The sequence below is a fragment of the Solea solea genome, chromosome 11 (assembly GCF_958295425.1).
Source record: "Solea solea chromosome 11, fSolSol10.1, whole genome shotgun sequence".
Classification (NCBI taxonomy): Eukaryota; Metazoa; Chordata; class Actinopteri; order Pleuronectiformes; family Soleidae; genus Solea; species Solea solea.
In genome coordinates this window covers 6765272-6782665 of record NC_081144.1, presented here as the reverse complement: position 1 = coordinate 6782665, position 17394 = coordinate 6765272, and the positions used below count along the sequence as shown (strand labels likewise).

The 17394-nt window shown below is 40.6% G+C and overlaps 1 protein-coding gene and 1 long non-coding RNA gene across 2 annotated transcripts; both read left to right on the top strand.

The window, feature by feature from the left end:
* The first annotated feature begins 720 nt into the window (after positions 1–720).
* Positions 721–1568, top strand: LOC131468034 (uncharacterized). The gene is made up of 3 exons (XR_009241665.1): positions 721–1040; positions 1118–1300; positions 1392–1568. It is a non-coding gene; the product is annotated as an uncharacterized LOC131468034 (long non-coding RNA).
* Positions 1569–13195: 11627 nt separating this feature from the next.
* Positions 13196–16385, top strand: LOC131468692 (major facilitator superfamily domain-containing protein 4B-like). The gene is made up of 10 exons (XM_058643210.1): positions 13196–13541; positions 13628–13826; positions 13933–14175; positions 14276–14438; positions 14588–14703; positions 14960–15133; positions 15229–15376; positions 15470–15540; positions 15670–15790; positions 15889–16385. Exons 1-10 carry the CDS (start codon positions 13312–13314, stop codon positions 15981–15983), a joined length of 1560 nt encoding a protein of 519 aa, XP_058499193.1. The 5' UTR covers positions 13196–13311; the 3' UTR covers positions 15984–16385.
* The last annotated feature ends 1009 nt before the right edge of the window (positions 16386–17394 follow it).

The following is a 17394-nucleotide window of genomic DNA, read 5'->3' as shown; positions in this document are numbered from 1 at the left end:
CCACTGCTGCTGTTGCATCTGCTAAAGGTAGCCATATCCTGATTCACTGCGTCTTCATGTGTTGGGTAAGAAGTGTCATTAGACTGCTTACAATGTAAACACCTTTTAAATGCTTGATCTAATTTACCCAAATGGTTCATCAGTTTAGGACAGAAAAATCATTGAATTTGACATTCTTGGGGTCAGTAACCTGACCTCTAAATGTTTGGGAAACCATGCAAAAGATCGCAAGCTCTCTGCATGACCCAACAGCATCGATATTTGAGTTATTTAATTGCTCAATTTTTAAATCAGTCAAGATTTTACGAGCTGGGTCTTCTTCACACAACAGAGAACAAGGTAAATTGAGTCGACTCGGAACATGGTAAGGCATTTCGTCCTTCCCCTTCTTCTCTGTGTGTGAGGAAATCCGGCCACGGATCCTGACTGAGTGGCATACCATGGCTGTGCAGTTTCCAAAATCAGACAAGGATCCATCTGACTTTGTGACTCGGCCTGTCAAGATATGCGTTTATCTTCCTCCGAAACAAAGGATTGGAATGGACAGGTTTGTAGTGTAAATCACATCACTTGTACTATAGATGGTGAAGCATTTGTTTAAATTGGGGTCAAGCATTTTCAGGGGTCTGCTTTGTTAATACTCTGGTGCCACGTCTTACTAAACACACAGGAAGCTCTGAATTGTGAAACTGTTGCCTCTTGCAGATGTTACAACAGCAATGGCTGTTGAAAGGATGCAGGTAGAGAAAATGAGATCTGAGGACAGGAAAGTGGAATAGATTTCATGCTTAGCAAAATGAGGGTTTCCGCAGAGGACCTTTTTGTAACGAGGCTACAGAATCAGAAGGAACGTTTGTCTGGGCAACTGGGAGATTTACAGTTTTTCACGTAGCCAACCAAGACATCGGGGTTAGCATCATCCCAATTGGCTGGCAAAGATTGCTTGTAACTGTCAGTGTAGGACAGGAAAGGCAGGTATAGGTTAGGGAGGGCATCCATCGGTGAGCTCTGACTGGATGTGAGGACCTGTCACCTGCCAGGTGAGCTACCTGAAGATTTGTCATTTGTTTACTTCTTTTTTTTTTTTTATCTTATCAAATTCTTCCTTGTGTTTAAGAGATGAAGGCTGCAGCACATTCCTGGATCAGAGGACTCAATGTTAGACACCACAACCTGGCGAAGTCCCGTCCTGGATGGCTGCAGTGATGACCTAGCCCAAGATGAACCGACCCTTTTACGACGAGGACTTCGCCCAAGATGAACCAACCTTTTCTGCCTCTTTTCCACGGGATGTCTTCAGGTACGTTCTTTCAGATGGTACTCAATATGTTTAATCCATATTTACTTAATACTAAAGTGTGCTGACTCTTATTTATTTTATTTTTTGTTAGATGTCGGACCTTGCCAAACTGCACACATGCCTCAATGGCTGCGATGTCACTCTGCCCAACAGGACATGGTCACCAAGATTTTCTTAATTTTTTTTAAATGGACTTTAACCCCCCCCCCGTCCCCGCTGACCCACAACCACACATGACAAAACACTGTACATGTGATGCATCACCACACTAAAATACAGACACTGCTACTTTCAGCCTTTAATGTTAGACATTGAAAACTTGTATTTATTGCCTTCTTTATATCAAGTAAAACTTTTGTTCTTAACTTTATGGTTGACTTGTATTTTTTCAGTGATTCTGTGATGAGTGTTATTTAGTGTTAGTGCTTTGAACTTAAAGTTGTGGAATTCTTTTAAAATGAATTGCACTGATCTGTTACTGTAGACTTGGCACCTTTTTGACACTGCTACAAGTGTACGGTTGATCTTAACCAGAAAAGTCAAACCCTATATGGATTTGTACAAGGTTTTAAAGGAAATATAATAAATTGGACTCTAAAGCAGGGAATGTTACAGTGGATGGGGATGCTGCTACTTGCCCCCATCTCACAACTTCCTTACTTCTAGCCACTAACACTAAATATGGCTAATGCATAAAAATATGCCATTGAACATTAGACTAATTTGCTTAAAAATGCCTTCTTTTAACTACAGATATATTTTTACTATTTTATTTCATCTGGCTTTTCATTTTATCTTTTAATTCTGTCTTTACCATTTTATGCTTAAAGGTTTTATTTTTCTACTATGGAAAGCACTTTGTAGAGTGGTTTTGAAAAGTGCTATTCAAATAGTTATTTGAACAGTGTTGCAGTACCATTAACACCAGCAGCAATATGAGCAGCCACACATGCAATGCTAATATTTCTGACTGTCTCAGCCTCAGGTAGGTGATGTGACGAATCGCAGCCAGATAACGCTCCACACATTATTGCAGGAAAATATTCAGCAGTTAATTCAGGGTCTCACATACCAAGTTTTAGTTGGATACAATGATCCCTGTTAGAGCAGCATGAAAAAATATAAATGTAATTCTGTCACCGGGGGGCGCTGTTTTTGAAATTGAATATTTTCATATAGACGTCTTCAGGGCTGGACTATCATCAATCCTAGCAAGTTTATTTCAGATTTATTTTTGTATTTTCTGCCACCACTAGGAGGCGTTGTTGTAAAAATGTATCGTTTTCAGCAACATAGTTGTCTTCAGCCACTACCCATCATCAATCATAGGAAGTTTGGTTGGGATCAGACCTTCCATTGCAAAGTTATAAGAGTTTTGTTGTCTGTTGGAATTCAGAAAAATCTGAATTATCGCCAACTTCGGCACCCCCTTATTTGTACGCCATGCGACATTTAAAAAAACCTTTAGCAACTTAAGCTCGACAACTTGTCCAGTGACCTCGCCAAGTTTGAAGGTGATTGCCCGAAAGTTCTAGGAGAAGTGTGTTCAAATACCAAACATCATATTGTCTTCTGTCACCAGGGGGCGCTGTTTTGAAATTAAATATTTTTATATAGACGTCTTCGGGGCCGGACTATCATCAACCCTAGCAGGTTTGGTCCCGATTGGACCAGGATTGCGCTCCTGATAGAATCACCCTCATGACCTCAAAATGTCAAAAGAAGCAGTTAAAACAATATCACATGTATATGAACATGCATACGTGTAAATATGTGTAAACAAAATACAATCCTCTCTAAATGGCGAGAATGCAGTTTAGCTGTGAGGGAACCAAAATTATTTGGAGACAAAAGTTGGGTGCAGACTCAGCTGAATGCTTGAAAAATCCATTCAGTGGAGACGGTGGACGAACAAAGAGGGAAAGAATTTTAATCAGGAAATGTCAATTGTGATTGCAGTTTGGTCGTGCCACAGGTCAGCACACAATCTTTGCTCGGCTCTGCGTGTCGACTTGGAGGGAAAGTCCTGGATGTGAAATAGTCTTCACAGGCAGAAATTAAGAAGCCTCAGGGTAATAATAATAATGATTATAATTAAAACAATTGCACTTCTCATAAAATGTAACCACTGAAATGTTGCCAGGCCAGGTGAAGGCAACTGGAAAAACAGGCCATCATTTTTGAATCCTTGAAGCCTTAAATGAATCATAAGCTTTGCCTTAAAATTAACATGTGGTTTAGAATATCCCACAATGAATGCACACAGCTGTAAATGCCCCGGGAGAAATGAAAGCGTTAAGCTGTACAGGAAAGTTGTAATGTTGTGAAAGCAGCAGGAAAGCAACTGTATTAATAACTGACCCATGTGCATTGTAATAGTTTTTATGAAAATGACTCATTTTAGCAGCCGTTTATAATATGTGTGTATGTGTCACACGTGTGCGATGCAAGGAAACGTGAAGTTAAACTTACATGCAAAATACTCTGAACAAGTGCTGTAAGAAAATAAAAATGATGGCTCAAAATAAAGAGAGCATGCTTCAAAGGAAACTTAAAAAATGTATTTTCAGAACTCTGGGCTGCAGATAATACTGATGAACAAAATTCCCAGTACTTTTGGAGGTAAATATCACAGTGAAGAAAGAGAAAATCAAACGTCTAACACAGTCCCTCTGCTGACAGCCCACTGTGCATCCAATGGCTTTGAACCCTACGTGACATGTTAGAAAGAACTCACATAGGAATAGAAAGCCATAAGACACAGTTGTGGTTTGTTTCCAAGGACAATGACTAAATACCAGTAACTCACATGTGGTTTCTGCAGAAATCACGCTTATGGAGCCGAGGGTTTAGAAAACAAACAAACAAGGGAAAAGGCAGGGGCGTGTTGTCGACAGTAAAACTCAAATCTGCATGAATAATTAACCAAATAAACTGCAAGTATTGATGTGAGGCCCAGGGGAGCAGAGTGAAACTGTCTTGTGAGTTTTCAGACAGTAGAATTTGCATTTCCCGCCATACAATCTATAATAGATTGACCCCTATATTGATGCTTGAATCTATCAGCTACTTTCTGCAAGCTTTTCAATCCCCTAGTAGGTCTGTACAGTGCTCTTTGATTAAAAATGCAGTTTTGAATTCGCATCTGCGGGGAAAAGGTACAATGTTAATCAAAAGGATTCTGAGTTCAAAACAGATTACGTAAACTCGTTCTATATTCTGTAGCAAAGCCCCCCGGCTTGACTTCTTCAAGCACAGAGGAGAGAGAGTGTTACCTCAGCATTTTAATTCAACCACGAAGACTTAACAGCCAAACCTTTTTTTTATTTTTGCCAACATAAACTTCCTTTACGCAGTCATCCTTTGCTGTCTTCTTACATCAAAGCGATTATGCCAGTGAGTTAAAAAAGTAATATAAATCAGCCGTAACTGGAATTTATTCTGACCTTTGTCCAAATGTTAAACTCAAACCGAACAGTTTACCATGGCTCTAAGCGGCCATGAGTGTTGGAGGTGCTTTGGACCATTTTCATCCATCAGTGTAGGGACTCAGCACTCTGAGCTATGCAGGCCAAAATGTACTCGCCCAGATGTCTGCTCAGAAAAGAGTAGCGTTTATCAAAACATGAGGGGGGGGGTAAAAAAGTAAAAACTCATGGACAGAGGAAATGGGCTACTACAGAGGACAGAGGGGGCATTTGTTGACATTGTATCAAGTGCAAAGCTGAGGTATTTGAGGCAAAGAGGGGCCAGGTATTTGTCAGTCAGTGTTTCTTGTGCCTTTGCCATCTCCAACCCCAACAACAAAAGCCCCATTGAGACAGCCTCTCCTCTTTTTTTTTTTTTGCACTGAACAAGCACACAAAGCTTCCTGTGGCTGCAACTGTCCAGTCGGGAGAAAACCACTTCCACCCATCTTTGGTATGCACCTGTTTCAAGCAATCCAAGGGAGTACAAACATGTCCATTCCTTTAGATTTCAAGACATCCTAACTTTAATCTACAGAGATTAAAACATGGTGATGATATAAGTGGTGACTCAGAGACTCTGGCAGCCAAAGTAAAAGAAAAACTGTTCGATCAATATTCCGTTGCTTTTGCGGGATATTCACATTGGCATTCGGCAGAGAGAATATTAAATACGAATCAAGGCAAAGTGTTAACTCAATTAGCCTTTTCCAGGTTTGAAGAAAAAGAAAAAGACCACTGCCAGTGAGCCTGTGCTCATGCATGTCTCAGCATAAATTAGTCAAGCCCCCCATGTCAGACTCTGTCCAGACAAGAAGGTGAATCTCAGCCACAGGGAGGATAAGCTTTAATCCCCAAACATCGTTCATGGTCCCTCTCTGCTGGGAACCATTTCAGGCAATCACCGGCGGCCAGATGTTTTTCATGGTTTTATATTTTGTCCATGTTTTCTTTTAATTCACCCTATCTTCTGACAGAAGAGTGTGAGCTGTGTGCTGTTGTTGTTTTTTCATAGAAACTAAACACAATTTGACATCCAGAAAGCAGCCGTGCAACATAAAGGCATGTAAGAGGGGAAACAATTGCTGACTTCTGATCCTTTGAAGGTTTTCGCTTCACACAAACTAAACGCACACCTTCTAAGCACCTTCCACTGGAAAGACCAGACAAGCTTAAAACCCGCTGAAGCACTGCGCACAACACACGAGAGCTTCAGAGCATCACTGAAGTTGCTTTCTCATCCTGTGTCAGTCTTTATAAAAGGCAAACGTCTATTCTGAGCAGCTCACTCCACACCTCTGAGAGTAACAGTGACATATGCGTTTAGGACCGGAAGCATTCTTATGGCATAAATCTGACTCTTACCTCCTTCGCGTGCCTGTCTTGCCTTCCTCCCTGGAACGAGTATGGCATCCCCTCATAGCCTAATACTGTATGGAGAGACAATAGGTAGCAGGGGGGGAGGAGTTACTATGTGAGCAGGGGCTGTAGACTGGGGAGACAGAGGGAGTAAAAGCAGAAAGAAAACTAGCACAGAGTGAGAGGGAGAAAGGGGACTCAGGAGGGAGATCACTTGCTCACAATACTCTCAAACCACAAATCTGACGAAATGTTACATGAATGGCAATTCAAGAACTCCCCCCACCCCTCTCTCTCCTCTCTCTCTCCTCTCTCTCTCTCTCTCCTCTCCTCAGATGCAATGTCAGAGAAAACAGCAACTAGAAATCCCTCTTCACGTGGGAAATGTAAGGGGGGAAAAAAGACAAGAGACTGTGAAAGAATGGGCCCTGATTTTAAATAAGTCCCTTTCTTTGGCGTTTCTTTGAATGAGTTCTTAAGATTCCAAGTTGGCAGAGTGCCAGTGGCTCCTGGATGGAGACGGATAAAAGAGGGGCTGAGGTAGGGGGTCTGCCTATTGTGTTCGTTCCCTTCCTTTCAGCCCTGGCACTCCAGTTGATCTTTGCAGCCAGTTGCTGAATATTCCAGTCACCTATCCCGAGGCTGTACACGAAACCCCCCCCACTTAATTATTTATTTTCATTTCATCTGCTTTTGCGCCCGTGTTTTCCCAAGCGTGTACATTTTGTGTTTGTGTCACAGGGCACATTATTCACGTGTGTGGTGACAGTTAAGATTCTCAAAGAACAGCGGCTTTGACTGAGTAGTGATGTGGGGATTCTTGTGTCTTCATAGTGTCTCAGTTTCTCGTCGGGCCTCTCTCTCTCTCTCCCCCGTCTTTGTCCCCCTAATGGTCCGTCACTCGCTGAGACAGAATGCTGTTTTGCCTGGTGAATGTGGGATGAAGACAGCAGGTGCTGTTGCCCCTCTCTGAGTCACATTCACTTACAGCTCCCCCCCCCCCCCCCCTCAAATCTATTTCCTCTACCCTCCTCTCCTCACCCTGTGTGTGAGAGAGGTTCTGTATCATTAAGCACAATCATCACACTCAGAGAAAAGACGAGGGGTTGATGAGTGACGTCACGTCACTGCGCTGTGGTCAGAATGGCAAACGAGCTGCGTGACAAAGAGCAACGACAAATAATCTCAAGGATTAACGCAGCCGCATCTCTCGTCCCGTTGATTGTGCTGCATCAGTGCTGCAAGAGAAGCCCTGTGTTTTCACTCACAGTCTACTACTCCCCACCCTCACACCCTCTTCCCCACCCTCTCTCTGTCTTCCCCTTGCTTTCCCTCAAATAGACACACACACACACACACAGGCTTGGTTCATTACTATTCACCAGGTTGCGCTGAGACACGCATCATTGCTCGGCTCAACTGTGTCGGGAGAGACGGGGCTGGGGGGGGGGGGGTGTTAGTGAGCAGCATGAAGGAGAGGAAGGAAAATGCAAGAGACATCGTATGATAGAAAGGAATAAATCACCATTGTGTTTTCTGTGTTCAAACTCGTGTACAAACATATATTATCAGAAAGCTGCATGCACGTTCCCTTCTCTGACTCTGTGGAACAAAGCTGTTTCAGCTCTCACTACAGATATTTGTTACTTTCCTCTCATTCAATCTACTGGGGTCATACTCTCTATGACAGAACTCACATTATTATCATTATCATTATTGTTATTATCTGTAATCATATACTGACAAAGCATTTCCCTCCATTAAACTGGGCACAAAGCTCGGTTTCTGTTCCTGCAGTGGCTCAGTGTACGCTGCCATTACTCCACTTCACTCATTTGAAGAAAACATCATTCATAATGTGCCGCTTTTTTTACTCCTCCCGAGTGAGGCGTTCTCAATAGATTACAGTGAATCTTAGCAAAATCAAGGGAAGGAGAGGCTGTGCTGCAGTGTTAACCTCCCCGTCTAAGCATACAAATTAGATTGCTTGGACAAAGTGGGCTCAGACAGTAGATTATGACAGTTGGAAAAGGCTCATGCTGTGATCTGCATTTTTGATGAAAATACACTTCAAGTGTCTATGATAAAACGTACAAAAATAAAAAAATAAATGTAAAGTTTGATAAGATATGATTTTTCTCTATTTGGAGTTCAGCAGACTTCACTCAAGAACAAAAAAGAACGATCTAATGATTTTTGTTCCTATTCTTTAACAGTAGCGGAGACTAAAAACTGAAGGGGACATTAAAGATGTTCTATTGTTGTTTTTAGGCAGGTGGCTTACTATATATACACTAGAGCTACAAACCAAATAATTAGTAACAAGGCCATTTGTCACAGTGACGAACTTCTCCAACATCAGAATCAGATTCCTGTTTACCACAATGACGTTTTTCACACACAAAGAATGTGTGCTACTATTCTTTTTTTGTGCATATAAGCAAAAGCAAAAAAATAGTTATAGGATAAAAAGACATGAAGCAAAGCACGAGTATAACAATAAAATAATAAATAAATCACTTTTCCTACACAAAACATCTTAAAAAAGGAGCTGGGGACATAAATGACAGACAGGAATTTAAGGACAAACAATACAATAGTACACAAATGTTATAATATGATATGACGATATGCTGCTGTTCAGACTGTGGAGAAGAAAATGTTTTAATTTCCCAGTATTTAACTCGTTTGTCCTATCCTCGACAACGTCAAATATGTTTAGTTTATTGTTCAGAGACGAGAGTAATAAAAGTCATCATCAGCTGTAGAACTTAAGCTTCACTTGAGTAATATTATTCGTAGTATGTCTACTTAACTCAACTGCGAGGAAACCATTTCAGCTTCATGACATCAACAGAAGAAATAAGTACAGATTTCAAACCGAAATTTAAAGGCAATGTTTGTGGACCAATGTTAAATATGTCAAACAGTAATAAAGGCCAGTAACGGCCATCAGTCACAGCACTGGAGTACTGCCGTTATTTATTCTAATAGCGCTCAACAGAACACATTGGTCCATTTCTCTCGAGTGTAAAGTGGAAATTTTTCTTCACACGGTTCCACATGTGAGCAGCTGCTGTGCTTTTTTGAATCCTAGGTGGGACTTCGTCTTTGAAGTCCAGTTAAGAATCAATGCTTCACTGAACTTAAAATTGTATTCATGGAATATTGAAGCTTGGACAGCTGCAGAGAAAAAGCCTTTGTGCCCATTCAAATGTGTATGCCACAAACATGGATGCATTACAAGGATTCACAACTCCAGAAACATATTAATAGATTAAGCGTGAACTGCTGGGAAGAAAAGAGGCTTTGTGTCCACTAAAACTAATTTGGATCACAATAATAATAATTTTAATAATAAAAAAAATATTCAGCTTCCTTTTAAGATTCATAAACACTTGACCAACATATTAAAACATTTCTCTTGTCAGTCTTTATTTTAATGCTTTCTAACCCTGTTTTGTTGATCCTACATTTTTAACCTGATGTGCATGAGAAAATGTTTTGTTAGAAACAGTGTTGGGATTTAACAGTTTTACCAATATGATGTATGCTATGTCCATTAACAAAGTATTATTATATTACACTATTAACTCTGGAAAGACAAATATCTGCTTGAACTAACCAACACACACACACACACACACACACACACAACCCACCAGTACCTCAACTAAAACAAATAACACATCACACATAAATGTCCTTATAACTATTGTTGTTGGTAGGTTATGTTTTAGTTGTTTTTCGTTGTTCGTCTGTGTGTTTGTGAGCAGCACAAGTCAAAAATTAAAAGATGGATTTTGATTCAGTGTTCTGGGGATGTAGGTCATAGGTCAGGACTATTCAATTACAAACTCAGTTGTGGCTGATTTTTCAAACCGCGAAATTTAAAATGCAATGTAAGCTACATCAAATAGTGCATTTATAAATAATAATAGCACTAGCCATAAAAATAGTTTGAACATAGCCATCCTTCACATACACCTCAATAGTCATCGCAATAGTACCTGGTACCAGGTACTTCTTTAGTACCTGCTCTGGCAAGGTTCCAAGCGAGCTGAGTAGGCACTGCGTGACCTCGTCAGACTGCCGGCCACTGATTGGTCGGAGTGCTGTCACAGGAAGAGACGTTTGACACAAGAATCGAGCCGAACAATTCCGAACTGTCTAAAATCTCAATATTTAAACAGAGGAGTGTGGTGTACTTAGCGACAGCTCTGCTGATCGTGGCTGGCGAGCGGCATCACAAACCCTGTGTCAGAGTCTGTGCTCCGGTCATGGAGGAAGTACTGGACAAATAGTTTTAATGAACTCATACTAATTATTCTGTTACACTGAAAAACTGCTTTACATGTCAATAGTCACTCGTTTGTGTGTGTGTTGCGTGTAAAACAAAGTCACGGCAGTGTCATGTAGCCGTGCAGTGATGACTCCACCCACGTTGAGTAGGTACTATTTTTGTAGTGGAAAACCAACCTAAATCGTGCCGTGCCATGCCACGGCGAGGCGAGCTGGGACCATAGTGGAAAAGGGCCATCAGAGGTTGTTTTTGGGCCACATGGGCCGCCATTTCAATATACTGGTCTTAGGCTGAGGAAGAAATGAAAGGACTGTGATGGCGGTCCTGATATGGATTCAGGATCTTAAAACAAAACCACTTAACCTTTTAAAATATGTGAGGGTTAAACTGAGTGGCCTTGGTAGAGGTAAAGTGCAAGAGACCCTTTAAATGTCTCTGCACTACTACATTCATGTGGTTACAATGTAACTGCTGAGCAGTTGTGTAAAAGAGTATTTGCATATTCACAGACTGTGGATTTCTCAACAAGACAGAGGGCAAAGCACAACATTTAAGGAGTGTCACAGTGTCATACAGGACGTCTTCCTGAGCAGACATGTACAAATACGTTCATTCAAAATCCAGATGTCCTACTTCGGTGACGAGAAGTCAGTGTTGATTTTTAACATCACCTCCACGATGGCATTAGTTGACAATTACCTGGAGAAGTCACCTTGTGTTGTTTTATCTCCACAAGAGGAAGTGGGTGTTAATAAATGGCTATTGTATAAACATGTATATTTCTCCGTGTTTACCTGAGCTGCATCTCTAGCATGCACGATGTTGGCAAATCAGTTACACAACGAAGTTTGTAGGCAGCGCAAGTCCGACACATAACACCATGTAAAAGTAGTGCAGTCGTAGAAAACTGATTGCAACTGTTGTGCATATTGATCTATTTCAATGAAGAATTCACCAGCTCCTGTCAGAGCAGAAATCAGTCGTACAAGAGAAGTCAACAACATAAAGTAGGTCAAACTGACCACATGACATTTTACATTAAAAACAATTGAATTTGTCAAACATACAAAAGCTTTATATCAACATATGTGACATAATAAAATGACTGGTGTTTCACAAAACTATGAGTTCAGGATTACTTTATTCACGCCTAAATGAGTAAGCCTCTGTTTTAGTTTTGCAACTATGACGGAAGCCCATATTTGGCCACAACCAGTAAAGCTTTGCCTCCCATATGCAATCATTAAGGGGGTTATGTATTAAGTTCTTTCTCTTTTATTCATGCCACAAAGGGTAAAGTTATTCACCTCGATTCAGCATAGAATAGACATATTTACTAACACTTATACAGTATATACTTTAAGCCTTTTATCAAATTGATTCAAATCACACTGTTTAGTTGAACAATACATCACTATACATCTGTATTTTACATCACAATTGAAGACTTTGTGAGGTTTGTGCTGGTTTTAGCTCATGATTTTAAACTAAACTACTGGAAAATGTTTATTGGAAATTCAGAGGATAACCCAAATGAATACAATCCTGTGGGAGAGCATTATATTTGTACCAAATGTCATGACAATTCAGTTTCATGATGGAACAGTTCTCTCAGGTGTCAACCTCATAGGCCTCCTTTACACCTGGAATTAAAATGTGTTCTCTGTGATCAGATTGCAATTGGATACTGCCTGACGAATTGTCGGTAAAGAAACCCATCCTCTGCAACGTTTAAACTTAAGTCATTTAAATCGGATGGCCAAGTCACCAAATTAAAGGCAATTACAGTTAGGCTACTATCTCTTACTCCCAAATATTAAACTAAAGAGAAAAAAGAGAAACTACAAGCTAGGCTTTAGCCTGTGAGACCTTGAATTTTAAAATGCAATATTGTGTCATGGGATGATTTACTCGTTGTTTGTCAGAGTGGACCAGACCCTGCAATCAATAGAGCCTCTTTACCAGAGTGGCTGAGAGGACAGAATAATCAAGAACTTTGTGGACACAATACTGGACAAAGCACATACTGTGAGCTGCACAGAGAAACTCTATACAAAGAATTGTAACTTAAGATTTCTTGCTTGGCCAAGAAACAATAAACCACAAGAGGTTGTGAGTATATTTTATACATTGGCCATAGAATTTAATAATTTATACTTTTAATTTACATTAAACACTACATTGTGTAAATTTGTGGTTCCAAAAGACTGGGGCAGGACGCACAGATGGGTCGCGAGGGATTCTTTATTTTTATTTTTTTTAATAATTTGCAGAATTGTTTACCGTTTCAAAATAATATTAGGTGCTATAGATATTATAGGTATTAGTTGCTATATTAAGCACACATTTGATTTATATTGTGATTTGGGTCACGGTAGTTTGCCATCTTTAAAAAGTGTGTCCCCATGTTCAAAGTTTGGGAAACACTGATGCAGATTGTAGTGTACAGGCTTCTCTTGTAAATGAGTGCCATAGGGTTGTCCTCGTATGTGAACGAAGACAACCTGTCCATGAGACAGTTGTGTGTCATCGTTTCCTGAATGATACATTGATAGGTTTGAAAGTGCCCTCACACAGAAATGGACGCAACACCGTGGGTTTTTTTTTTTGGTTCTTTTCGTTGCCAATTATTGACACAATTCTTAAAGACATATTATTGTTGGAAGATTCTCCACTTCACCCATTAACTCAAGAGGACATCCTTTTTTAGTTAGGCAATGCAAAGAGGAGTGAGCTAAAAGCTTTAAAAGAGATCCTTATAACCACCATACTGCAGCAAACATCCATAACCTTTCCCACTGAGCTGCTGCGACATTGTGAGACTGTTTTTTTTTAGCAGAAAAAGAAAATCTGTGCCGACTACTGTCTTAATTGTGGCCAAGATGTTTCTGGATGAGCGGATTGTGACTCTGTTCAAAAGGAATGCCCATCACACGCTGACCTACTGGAGTGTTTTCTTCAGCTTTGGACTCTGCATTGCTTTCCTTGGACCAACAATTTTGGACTTGCAATGTCAAACAAACTCAACACTGAGTCAGATTACGTGGGTATTCTTTGCCCAGCAGTTCTGCCTGTTGATTGGCAGCTCTATTGCTGGCATTTTCAAAAGGACGTAAGTATGACGAAATCACAACTGAACACTTATCCCTGTAGCTTTCTGGAGCAATAATAATAATACTATTTTACTTTTCTTTAAAGGTTGTTCAGCGCTCTTGCTGCCTTATTTGTCTCTGCTCTCGTCATATCTGTAATATTTGCCATCATCCCTCTGTGCAATAATGTTCTCCTGCTGGCTATCGCCATGGCTGTGTCTGGTTTCGCGATGGGTATTATTGACACCATTGCCAACATCCAACTGGTCACCATCTATCAGAGGGACTCCGCTGTTTTTTTACAGGTGAAAAACACTCCAGTGCCAGCAGTATATATAAATAAACTTTTTTTTTTTTTGGCTTTTTACAAGCTAAATGTCTCTGGCCTTTGTCTTTGTCTACAATATGCAGGCGCTTCATTTTTTCATTGGGTTTGGAGCTCTGGTGAGTCCGCTGATTGCAGATCCTTTCCTCTCAGAGACTGGGTGTGGGAATCACACAGGGAACGAGACGGAGGTCATGCATCACTTCAGGAACATGCTGAGAAACAGTCCGATTGCAGAGCACAACATAAATCAGAGCCACCTGCATCATGAGGGAGTGGAGGAGGAGTCCATTGTGCACTATGCTTTCTGGATCATGGCACTTATTAATGTATGACACTGAGTCTACATGGATTTAAAAAGTATAAGTCTGTTGTTTTCAGAGGCAATGACAAAAGTGTTCAAACAGAATATTATTTGTGCTTCATCAGCTGCCCGTGCCCATCGCAGTTCTGTTCCTCATGTATCGGGAACAGCTCATCCCATGCTGTCCCAGTGGCACTCCTCGCCTTCTAGATAAAGATGAACTAGCAATGGAGAACCAGCAGGGGGCAGAGGCCACAGACGTGGATCAGAAGGAACATGAAGCAGGAGGTAAAAAAAAAAAGAAGAGATATTTCAAAATAAGGAATACATGCCTTCTTTGAATTTCTGAAAATGTGCATTGAAAATAAGACAAAAATCCCACAAATGCCATGTTAATGTTTACAGTCTGTTATTGGTGACTTTTCACTTGGTCACAGGTCATGGGGATATCTTTAGCTGCTGTCGGAATGATAACCTGCGCGGCCTGCCAGTATCCTTCTTTATGATTCATGTCCTCGGTGGGATGGTGCTCTTCATGACCGATGGCATTGTGGTGAGTGAGGGTGGATAAATAATAATAATAATAATAATAATAATAATAATAATAATGTCACAAATTATGTCCCACACAATGTATGCCTTTGCACTTACTTACTTCTTACTTACTTCTAGCTCTTGTTTGTACCCAAATGTTAAAATGCGCTTTGAATGACATGTCTGCTAAATGACATGTAATATAATGTAAAATATTCATTAAATTAAACACTGAGTGTAGCACACATTGAGGCGACTTGCTTGTGTCTTTTCAGGGCACGTACGCTGGCTTTGTGTACACCTATGCTGTGACACCACCTTTGTCACTGCCTCATAAGACGGCAGGTTACCTGGCCAGTATCTTTTGGGCGGCCATCACCGCTGGTCGTCTGTTGTCCATTCCTTTATCATATCGTTTCCAGCCTGTCCGACTGCTCATGTTCAACCTGGTAAAGCCAGTGAAACATTTACAGCATCATCACATTATGGATGAGACACACACACACACACAAAAAAGACTAACTTGTCCTCTTCTTTCTTACAGGCAGGGGCCATTGTTATTGTGTTGATGCTGCTTATTTTCTACACCAGCAACATCTTTTTATTTGTTGGTACCGGTTTATGTGGGTTGTTCCTCAGCAGCATCTTCCCCTGTATGCTTGCTTACACTGAAGACATCCTTGACTATCAGGGTATAGTGAAATCTTCGGGGCACAATAATAACAATGCAGAAATGACTCTGAATGAAGGAGAGGAAGTAAGCCATCTTTTTTTTTTTTTTGCAGGATGTGCAACCTCAGTCCTGGTGACAAGTGCAGGGATGGGAGAGATGGTTATGCAGGTTCTGGTTGGCTCAGTAAGTCTGATCACTCATAACTTGTTCTAAAAACAGTCCACATATGAAATAGGATTTTAATTATAGAAACCAGCCCAGTGGAGTCTTAAAATCATGTCCAGAGCCTTAATGTGACTGTCTCTTTCCCAGATTATTCAAACTAAAGGCAGTTACAGCTTCCCGCTGTGTGGAATGATAATAGCCTGCATTGGATTTATCCTTTTTATTGGTCTCCTGTTTTTCCATCGAATGCACAGAAACTACCTCACAGGTACAGTATCAGCCAACACCCTGAAGCACTGCTGCTAGTCCTGCTGTAAGTGTCCTTTCATCCACTTAATCTTCATTCCAAACCCTGCAACCCAACAGGAACATCGAAAAAGTCCGCCATGGTGGAGGAACCAGCAACGCAGTCAAACGGTTCTGCCAAGACAGAAGAGACAGAGGAGAAAGAGAATAGCTGAGAGGGACAGCAGCTGTGTTTTGTTCTGTGCTGACTACTGTAGAAGATGAAGTATAATGGTTCAAATGATTTACCTTATGCTACAATGTACCAATACACTTTTATTCTGTTGGAAGTAGTGGTGTGAGTGGTGTGCCCCTGTAATCAAATTCTGTTGCGTTTTATATCACACGAGTTTAAATTTACAACACAAGAATAATGATTATGTCAGTGTTTTTCATCAAGACTCATCTTTGTGTACCTCTATTTTAATTGTAACCATTTGTTTTCATACTGTTGTATTTTGCTATATTTTTGTCATATGTAAAGGAAAACATACTGTACATAATGTGACATTAAATTCTCAGATACTGAGATGTGAACGTGATTTGATAAATAAATAGACAATACTGACAGTGTTGTAGCTGAGCGCAAAAAAAAAAAATAATAATTATGTGAACAGGTTCAAGACAAATATAACTTCTCTTTACTTTTTCAAAGTTAACAATTCGGGATAACAGTGTCAGGTTTTACATTGTTAAACATCCAACACGATTCAGGGCGGACTTTGTACTTTGAGAACTGATAACAAATTCAAAACCAGACCAGACAATCTATAACTGCACATTTAGGACCAGTTGCACGAGCTAGAGCTCTCAAAGACCAAACCAGCAGCACAGTGCTGTCCATGCCACTAGTGCCTGAGTTCCCCCCAGAAAAGCTGCTGCCACTAGAGCTTCTACAAGAGCTACCTCCAGAAGTCCTGCTCATTCCGGCAAGGGACACACGCTAAAGCACACCACAAGTTCATTACTTTTCTTAATTAGATTTAATTCCATCAGTGATAAACGCATTAAGAGTCTTATATGTTTTTTTGAGAACATTTATTTGTGGGTGATTTCCCTGCTTAGACAGAAGCAGCCATCAGGGAACACTGCCCTGCATGTTTTAGATGTTGCCCTGCTCCAACACACCTGATTCAAATGGTCAGCTTGTCATCAAGCTCTGCAGAAGCCTGATAACGAGCTGAATCGAGTGTGTTGGAGCAGGGCAGTATCTAAAACATGCAGGGCAGTGTTCCCTGATGACCAGGGTTGAGAAACAATGGTCTACATCCAGCCAGTCAACCTGCATACAGCCAGAAGGGGGTGATGTAGGCAGCACTAAAAAGCGAGATCAAAACATGGTTTGATCCACATACAAAAAAGAAGCATCGTCATATAGGTTATGAAAACTGCAGTTTATATCACAGAGACAAAGGTTTTAGCCCATCATGGCAAAAGAGATGAAACATTTCTGTGTACTTTTAGGTTTTAAAAATATTCTTTTGCTTGTAACTATTATGCATTTGGCAATCTACGATTACACAGGACCTGTAGGTTTGAGTTTTCTGGTTAACTTCAAACACTTGAAGCAGTGTCAAGGGTGCCAAG

Bases quoted from the DNA above. Each gene is read 5' to 3' on its own strand.
- LOC131468692 (XM_058643210.1), top strand. From the start codon at position 13,312: ATGTTTCTGGATGAGCGGATTGTGACTCTGTTCAAAAGGAATGCCCAT. The intron at 13,542-13,627 runs GTAAGTATGACG...TTTTCTTTAAAG, and splicing joins GCTGGCATTTTCAAAAGGAC to GTTGTTCAGCGCTCTTGCTG. The intron at 15,541-15,669 runs GTAAGTCTGATC...TCTCTTTCCCAG, and splicing joins TGCAGGTTCTGGTTGGCTCA to ATTATTCAAACTAAAGGCAG.